The sequence below is a fragment of the Danio aesculapii genome, chromosome 7 (assembly GCF_903798145.1).
Source record: "Danio aesculapii chromosome 7, fDanAes4.1, whole genome shotgun sequence".
Taxonomy (NCBI): domain Eukaryota; kingdom Metazoa; phylum Chordata; class Actinopteri; order Cypriniformes; family Danionidae; genus Danio; species Danio aesculapii.
Window position 1 is genome coordinate 35,377,196 of NC_079441.1, and position 12,140 is coordinate 35,389,335.

The 12,140-nt window shown below is 36.0% G+C and overlaps 1 protein-coding gene across 1 annotated transcript in view; it reads left to right on the plus strand.

Annotated features, from left to right (window-relative positions):
• chd9 (chromodomain helicase DNA binding protein 9) overlaps positions 1–12,140 on the plus strand; it is a 115,334-nt gene that overhangs the window by 74,275 nt on the left and 28,919 nt on the right. The window contains 11 exon segments of the mRNA XM_056461787.1: positions 452–520; positions 2,045–2,100; positions 2,292–2,409; positions 4,233–4,319; positions 4,531–4,668; positions 5,552–5,673; positions 6,797–7,040; positions 9,044–9,220; positions 9,316–9,459; positions 11,197–11,452; positions 11,549–11,759. Of these exon segments, the coding sequence (XP_056317762.1) occupies positions 452–520; positions 2,045–2,100; positions 2,292–2,409; positions 4,233–4,319; positions 4,531–4,668; positions 5,552–5,673; positions 6,797–7,040; positions 9,044–9,220; positions 9,316–9,459; positions 11,197–11,452; positions 11,549–11,759 (1,622 nt within the window).

Sequence of the window (12,140 nt, forward strand, 5' to 3'; positions counted from 1 at the left end):
AAATTGAATTGTAATCATGTTTTGAAACGTTACAAACAGCATAAAGCCTGCGTTATGAATGCAATAGAACCGATATATACTATATGTAATGGTTGACTGCCTATTATTTTTAAAACTACCATCACATAGGAATGTTTAGAGCTGTCATTTTGTGAAGAGAAGCACACAGACTTAATGCATATACCGTAATATATATGACACCCTTTATATACAGTTGGCTATATTCAAATAGAGTTAATAAACATTTGTTTATACAATTAAAGCATGTTGTGCTCCTTCATTTAAAGTGTGTGCTGCACACTATTGAGAAAATTGAGCTGTTTATCAAATTTAAACTGCAAATCGACTGGATTTCTGTCAGAGAATTCACAATTAGATTTTTTCTGCCCAAATTCAAAGTATTTGCTGTGTTGTGACTGGACTCTGAGCTTCATATTTTCTTTATTTGAAGGAGAATCCAACCGAGGAAGACGCTGCTGTGGTTGATAAAATCATGGCGTCTCGTGTGGTGAAAAAAGAGGTACGAGTTTAGCATTCTCTTTGTTTTAATATGCTTTTACTTTAGTATTATTATCCTTATTTATAATTTTAGTTTTTTAATAGACCTATTTGCTCCAGATATTCCTCAAGATGTAATGAATTGTGATCCGATTTTGCCACAGCATGGTCTCTAATTTCATTCTAATTTTATCTAATGTTATTATTTAAAACTATTATTAAAGCATATGGCAAAGAAAATAGTAATTACTAAAAGTAAGATGGCATTTTAATATTGCTGTGACTGAAATATTCTGTGAATGTTTCAAATTGTATTGTAAATGATGAGAAATGTATCAATTACATTAAAGTGTGTGTGCGTGTGTGCGTGTGTGCGTGTGTGCGTGCGTGCGTGTGTGCATGTGTGTGTGTGTGTGTGTGAGTGTGTGCGTGTGTTTGTGAATATTGTTGCAATAACACTGTGTTGAATGACTCACACATGAACATTTACTCTGAGAAGAACCCCCAAAATGTTAGTATTGCAACAGAGACCAAACTGTTAAACATATCCTTGTAGAATGCTGTTTTAATCTTATCAGACAACTTTTTTTTTTTTTCTGGATAGACTTTAAATGAAATATTTTTAAATGTGAATCCTTCTAAAATTGTCAAATCTTTATCAAAAATAAAACTTAAAAAAGGATGTTGAAAGCACAAGAACAGGTTTATTCTAGTTCTGTGTGTGTCAGGCATGGTTTAATACAATTTAAGATCCTGGACCGACTCTACTTGTCTAAATGAAAGCTCTGTAAGATGTTCCCTCCCGTAGACCCACTGTGTGATAGATGCAGTCAAACTCCAGCATCGCTCGGTTACATGTTTTAGAATTGTCCTAAAATAGTTAATCATTGTACTTTGGTTTTTCAATTAATATCAGAAGTGATAGGAAAACAAGCATACCCTGGGCTTATTTTAGCTATATTTGGTGTCTGTGATGATGCAGAATTATCTAAAACTCATCATACAGTGATTATAACCCTTTTGGCATGTAGAGTGGTTTTACTGAATTGGATACGAAAAGATCTTCCCCGTTGCTCCACCTTGATAAAAAAAAATGTCATGTCTTGCCTGCAACTTGAGAAACTCAGACTTTCCCTAAAAATAAAACTAAGAATTTCCAGGTAACATGGAATCCATTTATTGAGTACTTTAACAAGAGAGCAGTGATTGAACCCCCTTATTTATTTATTTATTTTTTTTTTTCCTCTTCCTCTCACTTTTCTCTGTTATTTTTTTGCTATATTATACACATAATATTAACATGATGTTACAACTTTTTGTTTAAAAGAAAAAAATGTATACATATGTAAAAGTTATGATTTGTACTGATGTAAAAAATACAGTATAGTAAAACACAGTACTGTAAAAATACACAATGTTTAAAAAAATGATATTTATAAAATGTGGTAAACTTGATCTGTTTTTTGCCATGACATAGCAAGAGAAGCTGATATGGAAATTAACTCAAAATTCTCTCTCTCTCGGTGTTGTGTGTGTCATTCTACAGGTTTCTCCTGGGGTGTTGGTGGAAATCGAAGAGTATTTTGTGAAATACAAAAACTAGTAAGTCAATTATGCACTGCTTTTTTGTCAGCTTTAACAGTTTTCTCTGTTTGCTTCCAAGCTGGTTTTTTTTCTCATCGCTGATAACCAAGAGCAGCTCAGAGAGCAATTTAGTCATGTGTTGATTAGCATGCATAATTTAGCGCATATGTAAGAAGCATTAAGTAATTATGTAAACGTGTGTGTTGTAGCTCATATCTTCACTGTGAGTGGGCAACGGAGCAGCAGTTAGAAAAAGACAAGAGGATCCAGCAGAAAATCAAGCGCTTCAAGATCAAACAGGCCCAGAAAGCACACTTCTTTGCTGATGTAAGAATGTGTTTGTTTGTTATTTTTGCAAATATTGTGTTTCCCTTTAATAATATGTTGCATGATGCTTGAAGGTTTACTTTCATCTCGACATTTACAGTGGTGTGTTTTCATTTTAATATAGTGCCATTTCTGCATTTCAGAAAAGATCTCAATCCACAATACATGACTGAAGACAAATGTCTGGAGCTAAACATATCAGCCTCTATTTTTAACAATCTAGGCACAAAGTCTTAAGTTCATGGCGCAAAAGCATTTAGGGTGTGTCTAAATGCACTTTTGCTTTTTTAAGGATGGAAAAAATATGATTTGCGCCACGGCGCATGGTCTAACAGGGTTGTGCTTATTCTCTTAATGAGTTATGGTGCATTTTGAGTATAACGTATTAAACCAATCAGAGTCTCATCTCCCATTCCCTTTAAGAGTCAGTTGTATCGCGCCATGGCGCATTTGCTATTTACATGGTGGACCTTGTAAGTGGAAAAACTAAATTCTTCATTAGCGAGAAAACAGTTAAACAAACTATTTGCAGTGTGAGGATAAAGAACGAGCCTCCTCCATTCAGCCTCTTTACTTTCTATTTACTTTACACTTTAATTTACTCCTTTACTTTTGTGAAACAGTGTTGTACACACCCCTGAAGACATCCATTAGCCTACATATTTGATATTGTTTTTGAAGCGCAAAGATTTGTTTCAAAACTATTTCTAAATTTAGTTCTAATATCCAGCAAACAAATATATGAACAATAATAATGAAGTATGGTCAAAAAACTGAGTTATATCCAAACACACGTCCTATTCTTATGCCCCATATGGTGATGTATACGTCTCCAAAACCTGACAGGTGGACAAATCTAAGCTTGTTTTTGTTAACAAATATAAATATGCATATAATAAATAGTACTGCTACGCATAACTAATGTGCTCTGCGCTGGACTTTGGACCAGCTTTCAGTTGGTCAGTGGCTCAGTCTATTTCAGTTCCTCAAAGAAGCAATGCGCCAATAATGCGCCTTAACACATCTCTTTTTTTAGGCCAGAACATCCATGAGTCCACAAAGTGAAGCAAATGGATTTGCTATTTAAACAGCGTGCGCAAAAGTGAAAATTACTGTTGCGCATGTCTAAAAATAGGAACACGTCAAACATGTCTTACGCCTTATTGCACCGGGTGTATGCTAGGGCCCATCAATTCAATTATAGTTGCCTAGATACAATAAACTATATACAATTATTTAATTAAACATGAATGATAATGACTAGTATTGAATTGTGCTAAGAAAAAAACTTTATTTAAGTTGGAAGAATATCTTTTAAATGTAGCCAGTGTTCAGAAGAGAACAAGATAAAAAGCTTTAAAAAACAAGGCTTTGTACTTCTCATGTTCAAGTATTGATGTAAAATAATGTTATTTCTCAGCACGGTGGGTCATTTTTGGTCATGACGGCAAGAATACATAATTTATAACTGCAGTGGTTTAGTTTTTTTATGTGAACTCACTATAAAAACAAAATATTGTGACATTAAAAAACACACACAAAATAAAGGGTCATTTAAGAGCGGCTCGACAAATCATGGAAGGACACATGAATGTACAGCCATGTCTCAATTTTTAGAAGTCTGGATTAAAACAGGGTTTGCAGCATTTCTTAAAGTTTTCAAGGGTCGTAAACTCTTTAGTAGTGTGGATCACCATCATAACTGTAGCAAATGTTATGTGTTTTAAAACGATAATGCCCTCGTGTAAATCTCTATTATAGACCATTATGATCACTTGATTGATTGAGTATATATGTTCATGGTGTGTATGCTTGTGTTACAGATTGAGGAGGACCCATTCAATCCTGACTATGTAGAAGTGGACCGAGTTCTCGAGGTGTCCTACTGTGAAGACAAGGACAGTGGAGAGGTAGCGATTGCTTTGTGAAATATGTGTGAATGAGTGCAGTCTACACTCTCTGTGGTTGCTGAAAGCATGCTCTCTCTATGTTCAAAAGGCAGTGCAATTTGTGTAAGTCTCAAAGCCTTCTTTTTGTGTGTGTGTGTGTGTGTGTGTGTGTGTGTGTGTGTGTGTGTGTGTGTGTGTGTGTGTGTGTGTGTGTGTGTGTGTGTGTGTGTAGCCCGTGGTGTATTACCTGGTGAAATGGTGCTCATTGCCATACGAGGACAGCACATGGGAGCTGATGGAAGATGTAGACCAGACTAAGATTGAGGAGTTCAAAAAGCTGCAGGCAGCAAAACCACACACCAACAGAATGGTAAGATAACATTACATTACATTACTTTACTCTACTTTGTTACTTTGCGTTACGTTACTTTGTGTTATGTTATGCTACATTACATTGAATTACATTACATTACATTATATTATATTATATTATTTCAAACATTTCCTTTCAAGAAAGGTATAATTTTGTTTAGAATTTCTATTCTAAATAAATACTGTTCTTTTGAACTTTCTGTTTATTGAAGTATCATGAAGTTACAGTTTCAACAATCCATAGATTTGCACAATTTTGACTGTACATTTAATCATGTGACAGAAAACTGGAGGAATAATAACATTTGTGTACATTTTGTGTTAGAATTAGTGCTGCTTTTATCCTGATATTAGTATATGCATTCAAGAGTTCGCACTTAGCTGAGGATTCATCATAAGCTTGTTTGGCATGATGTCCAAAACGAAGATAGGGAATAAAGTTTAGGCAGGATATTTAAAGTAATTTTGGAATGATCCGATAGGCTAGCTAATGATTAGCGATAAGGACCAGCTGTAGTTGATCATATCATGTGCTCCTCTCGAAATTAGTTTGTGAAACTTTACATATTTTACAGTATGTTTTTAGTATATTTTATATCAAATAATATTTATATGCTGCTGTTTAAAAAAGGATAAGATTTCATACTGACTCAAATCTTATTTTACATGATATTATGTTTTTAAATCCCTTTTGACAAGCATATATAATACACAATTTATGTAGAAAAGAGAGTTGCTCGTGCTAAAATAAAAAAAATGGAATAATGAGTTTTCGTGTGTATATACAGTATAAGCGTGGAATTGATCTAGAAGCAGATAGTCTGTGGTTCAGCTGTATTGTGGGTGGTTAGCGTTAAATGCTCCGTGTGTCTGTTTCTCAGGAGCGTCCTCCAGCAAGTCACTGGAAGAAGCTGGAGAAATCGCGAAAGTATTGTAACGAAAACTGTCTCAGGGATTACCAGCTGGAGGGGGTCAACTGGCTGCTCTTCAACTGGTACAACAGGTAAGTCATATTTCTTATACTACCTCATAAACTCGTGGTGTACTTTCCATCTGTGAGCTAATGTCTGCACATCATTCCGTCTGTTATACAATTTGTGTCTCTTATGCTTGCTTTTATTCTATATATTCAATAACTGTGGCATTCTCGGTGAGCGAGAGAGCTGTGTTGTGGAAGTCCTATTCAGATTTCAGCACTTACTCCAGAATGACTTAAATGCTTGAAATTCCAGCAACTCATCTGTCTGATGGCTTTGTACAGAAGCCACTCACAAACCTAATTCGAAAGTCATGTAAGAGTTGTGATAATTGAAGTACCAGCTGAATTACTAGCCTTTTTTGTGTGCTATTCTTGTTTTGACATGCTGAAGCTTGCTGTTAGTATGGAGTGAATGCTTTTTCTGGACCTCTGTTAAGATTGTTTAAGATTGTGCTTTTTAGCTGTCTTTCCTTCCGTCCTTTCCTCACTCCCTCCCTCTCTCCCTCTCTCCCTTTCTTTCTTTCTTTCTTCCTTTCTTTCTTTCTTTCTTTCTTTCTTTCTTTCTTTCTTTCTTTCTTTCTTTGTCCTTCCTTCCTTCCCTCACTCCCTCCCTCCCTCTCTCCCTCCCTCTTTCTTTCTTTCTTTCTTTCTTTCTTTCTTTCTTTCTTTCTTTCTTTCTTTCTTTCTTTCTTTCTTTCTTTCTTTCTTTCTTTCTTTCTTTCTTTCTTTCTTTCTTTACTAAAGCAATAGTATAGCCACAAATGTCAATTTTACCCCCTAATGAACATTCTGTCATCATTAACTCATCCTTTACTTGTTCCAAACATACTTGAGTTTCTTTTTTCTGATGAACACAAAATAAGACCTTTGAGATGTGTTTAAGGTATTATATGCAGCATCCTTAATTTATTCTCTTCGGTAAGGTAAGCGCTTCTCTTAAGGTTCATACTTAGAGGGAAAATGTGCTTAATGCATTATAAAGCTTTTAGAATCTGTACTCTGTATCAGAACGATCACCATGACAAGGAATTGGTACTCGGTATCGGCTGCAAAAATCCTTATTGGAGCATCCCTAATTTTCATATTTGGGTGAACTATTGTGAAGCAAAAATATCAAAAAGATACTGAAGTACCGCTCAATTTGCAGGCGTAACTGTATTCTGGCGGATGAGATGGGTCTGGGAAAGACCATACAGTCCATTACTTTTCTGGAAGAGATCTATCGCACAGGGATCAAGGGGCCGTTCCTCATCATCGCCCCTCTCTCTACCATCGCTAACTGGGAGAGAGAGTTTAGAACCTGGACACACCTCAACGTCATCGTGTACCATGGCAGTGTGGTCAGCAGACAGATGCTCCAGCAGTATGAGATGTACTGCCGAGACTCTCAGGTAACATTTCACACACACACACACACACACACACACACGCACACGCACACGCACGCACGCACGCACGCACGCATGCACGCACGCACGCACGCACGCACACACACACGCACACACACACACACACACACACACACACACACACACACACACAAAGCAGAGGAAGTCCTCACATTGATCTAGACCTCTTAACTGTAATTCAAAGCTTTTGAGTCGGTTGTCTTCTAGTATCATGTTTTGAAAGTGGTGAAAAACGCAAGCCACAACTCAATTATGCTTATTTTATTTCTTTTCAAACTAAATTTAATTATAAGGTTGGCTGTAAATCTCTGATTAAGTCTGTACGGTAATGCTTGATTTCCAAACACCCACACATCATTGTTATGGCTGGGTGATATTTCAGTACATACCATGAAATTGTGTCAACTAGTAGAAAATACTAGTACTGTTTCCCACGGTTTATGTATTTGTACAACAACAACAGCAGCAGAAAGAATGCATATGATTACAATCTAATATCATAAATATGGATATTTGGATAAAAGCATCTGCTAAATCATTAAATTAAAAATTTGTGTAATTTTGTTATAATTTATCTTTTCTTTGCATCTACAGCAGTTTTATTTTATAAATTTAGTTTGTACTGTTTGTTTAGTGTCTGTTCATTTGTTAAAGTTTTAATGGTCTGCATCATTAAAAATAGGCAAACTTCAGCTGGCCAAAGTGCTGAAAAGATATGTTTCGCATGATTCATCATTTCACCGCATTATTACTGCAAAATCTAGCCTCACCAAATATTTAAACATAATTATCAAGCAAAATTATTCCTAATTTAATTAAAATTGTAATGCATTGTTTTGCATGAAATGCAAAACAAAAGCAAATTGTCCTCACAATGACTCACATCAAGTGCCACAGACATGTGGATAAATGTTTCAATGCAGTACATGAGAGTGTGGAAGTGGGGGGGGGGGTTTGGTTTATAGCTCTTGTAATGCAATTTTAAATCACATGTAGTCTACTGCTGACTACCATTTTAGCTGGAGCAAACTTCTGTCATAAATAGACCACTGGAATCAAAACAAAAGCAGTTCACAATGTTTGTAGATGTAGAATGTGGCTGCCAGACAAAACCAAAATGAAGTCAGTATTGTTTTAGATGGCTTGGCGGCATGTTGAACAAAAAGGTGTTAAGTTGATAAACTTTGTTCAGGAGGGTGGTGCATTTTAAGTCTCAAAGCCTTAATTTGTGTGTGTGTAGCCGGTGGTGCACTACATGTTGAAATGGTAATAGCCTGTTTATATCAGGCTATATGGCCAAAACAGTTTAAAGTTGTTAAAATATCATATTGTTTAAAAAAAAAAAAAACACAAAAATAAATCACCAAGAAAAAAACAAAAAACATATAGTAAATATAAAAGTAAAAGAGAGTACAATTTAGTCAGCCAGAAAGTATCTAATTTAAGCAGTGATGTTTATATTTTGATAGATGTCTTTATATTATAAATGTACATGTGTCTGCCTTATATTGTATTTATATATGATGTGTATTGTACTTGTTCTTACAATTATAGACTTCATGCCTGTGACTGTTGTTCTTCTAACTTAGTAAATAAATGGTAAATATAGTGTTCTGATAATTAAATAACAAAAAATCCCAAAAACATGAAAAAAAATCTGAATGTAGATCAAATTTTGGACAAAAGTATAATTTCTGTAAATCACTGGAACAAAATCATTTAGAGATCACATAAATCATGCCCCAAAAATTGTGAAATTATGAAGGGATATGTTGTTTTTTCTTGTGGATTTTTATGCAAAAATATCTGCGTCTTTATCTGTATCGTTACTATTAACTCATAACCTAAACTATCATTTTGGTCATATCATTTACCCCTAATGACTGTATAATGGTGTATCATGCAAAACCTCAGGGAACACTAAACACCACTGTGGAACATATTTGCAAACGTTTATTATTTCTCTCTGTCTCTCTTTCCAACAGGGTCGTGTGATAAGAGGTGCTTACCGCTTTCAGGCAGTCATTACAACATTTGAGATGATTTTGGGAGGCTGTCCAGAACTTAACGCAATAGACTGGCGCTGTGTCATCATCGATGAAGCCCATCGGCTCAAAAATAAGAACTGCAAGCTACTGGAGGGCTTCAAACTTATGAGTCTGGTACAAAGGAGATTTTATTACAGCTTCATTTACACATTTTCACTAATATTGCTGTCCAATTTTTTTCAACATAATGTCTCTCTTTTGACTCTTAGGAGCATAAAGTATTGTTGACGGGCACTCCACTACAAAACACGGTAGAAGAGCTTTTTAGTCTTCTGCACTTCCTGGAGCCGACCCGCTTCCCTTCTGAAAACACCTTCATGCAAGAATTCGGAGACCTCAAGACTGAGGAGCAGGTGCAATATATAATTCATACATACTATATGTATAAGTCAGATATTTGCAAGTTTGGGATCAGTACGATTTGGTTAAAAAAAAGTTTATTCTGATCACAAAGCAATTATTATTATTATAATAACAAAACTATTGTTTTTGTTATAATTACGTAATACATATTATTTAATATTGATTCTTAAATCTTTTTAATGTAGTTTTAATTTAAATTCATTCCTGTGATTTTAAGCTGAGCATTACTCTTGTCTTTGGTGTCATACAATCCTTCAGAAATCAAAATATGATGATCTGCTACTTTTGTGGTTATTATCAGTGTTGGAAATTTCTTCTTATTTTTGTGGATACTGTAATACAATGCAGTTCAAAAGTACTATTAAAAAATCTTTACCTTCATTTGTCATGTACCTTACATCATTCAAGGGTTAAAATGAAGACATTTCTATTGTGTAAAGATTTTATTTCAAATAAACACATTTATTTTTAACAAACAAGTTTCTCAAACCTACAAAGCAGGAAAAAATCTGCATTGATAATCATAATAGTGATAAAAATGTATGAAAATAGAATAGAAAATCAGCATATTACAATGATTTCTGAAGGATCAAGTGAAGTCAAGCTTTATTGTCATTCCGCTACATGTCTGGACATACACAGGAACGAAATATCATGTCTTGCAGGAGAACCGTGCAACATAAATTAATCATAAATACAAACACAACACTGGACATAAGAGCAATTTATAAAAAACTGTGATACTCAGAACTCTTAAGTTTGAATTCATATGTATGTTCTGCCTCTACCAATCAGAACTGCTTGCTCACTATCTGATTTTAAGTAAGAGTAAAAAATGCATCTTTTCTCTTGTGCAATTTATTGTAAATAATTATATGAGGATTGGGGTGGCATGGTGGCTCAGGGGTTAGCACTGTTGCCTCACAGCAATAATGTCACTGGTTCAAGTTTCAGCTGGGCCATTTGGTATTTCCGTGTGGAGTTTGCATGTTCTCCCCGTGTTGGCATGGGTTTCCTCCGGGTGCTCTGGTTTCTCCCACAGTCCAAAGACATGTGCTATAGGTGAAATTGGATGAACTAAATTGGCCGTATTGTATGAGTGCATGTGTGAATGCACGAGTGTATGGGTGTTTCCCAGTATTGGGTTGTGGCTGGAAGGGCATCCGCTGCGTAAAACAAATGCTGGAATAGTTGGCGGTTTCTTCTGCTGTGGTGACCCCTAATACATAAGGGACTAAACTGAAGGAAAATAATGTATGAGGATCTGTATTACTATCATTTTTCCTTTTCTCTTTTTTATTTTGGACAGCACTTTGACCGGCTGAAGTTGAATTTAAATGAAGTGTTATAAACTACTTTCGAGAGGACCACGTGATATGATTGATCATGGCTGGATCCTCATCCGTAATTAGTAATAATCCAATCAGATTGATCCAAGCTTACAATAAATAGACCGATTTTACCCCACTGCCTTATTTTTGTTTTGGAAGAATCTCCCCTTCCACCCCATCTCCTCCTTTTCCTCCCTTTTCCAGGGGGAGCTCTCGAGACCTATTCTGATCTCAGAATTCAGGGTTCTCCCCCAGAACCGCATGTCAAATCTGCTATTAACACCAAGTATATCTAAGTGTGCAAACTTGAAATGTGCTTTATAAATAAAGTTGAAGTAAAAAAAGTTGAAGTTCTTGAAATCATATATAATTTTTTCTAAATCTGTGTGCCTGTAGGTCCAGAAGCTCCAGGCCATTCTGAAACCCATGATGCTGCGTCGTCTTAAGGAGGACGTGGAGAAGAAGTTGGCCCCTAAAGAAGAGACCATCATTGAAGTGGAGCTCACCAACATTCAGAAGAAATACTACCGCGCCATTCTGGAGAAGAACTTCTCATTCCTGGCTAAAGGGGCTGGTCAGGCCAATGTCCCAAACCTGCTCAACACCATGATGGAACTGCGGAAATGCTGCAACCATCCCTACCTCATCAAAGGTACAGCCACACACAAAAAACTCTACTTCTGACAGATCCAACATGACTACATTGGGAACGGTCCTAAGAAGTCTCTCGCTCTCTCTTTTGCTTTAGGGGCTGAGGAGAAGATTATGGAGGACTTCAGGGAGGTGTACAGCCCCGCAGCAGTAGATTTCCACCTGCAGGCTATGATTCAGTCGGCAGGTAAACTCGTTCTCATTGACAAGCTGCTCCCCAAGATGAAGGCCGGTGGACACAAAGTGCTCATCTTCTCTCAGATGGTGCGCTGCCTGGACATCCTGGAAGACTACCTCATCCAGAGAAGGTGAGAGTCCAAATATTTGCAGCATTACATTTGATAATGTACCAATGATAAACATTATGTACTTGTTCCTATGTACTTGTACGTGGATGCCTATTTTAATAACAGTAAATAGCTCTCATTATGAGTTCTTGAGGGTTTTCCTTCAGTTTGTGACATTCGACTGTACTGTATTTGTCTTAGATATACTGCAGGGTACATATGCAGTTAATCTAATCTACATTTTTGGCATTAGTTCAATGTCAGGGTTCGAGTTAAGTTCACATTTCTTATCTGTCTGGGTCTGTATACAAAGCTTTCTTTGCACCAGCGAGATCACGTGACAGAACCATGCATTGGCTGGACTTAGTTTCTTTCATTCTTTCATAGTCTCATTCATTTTTT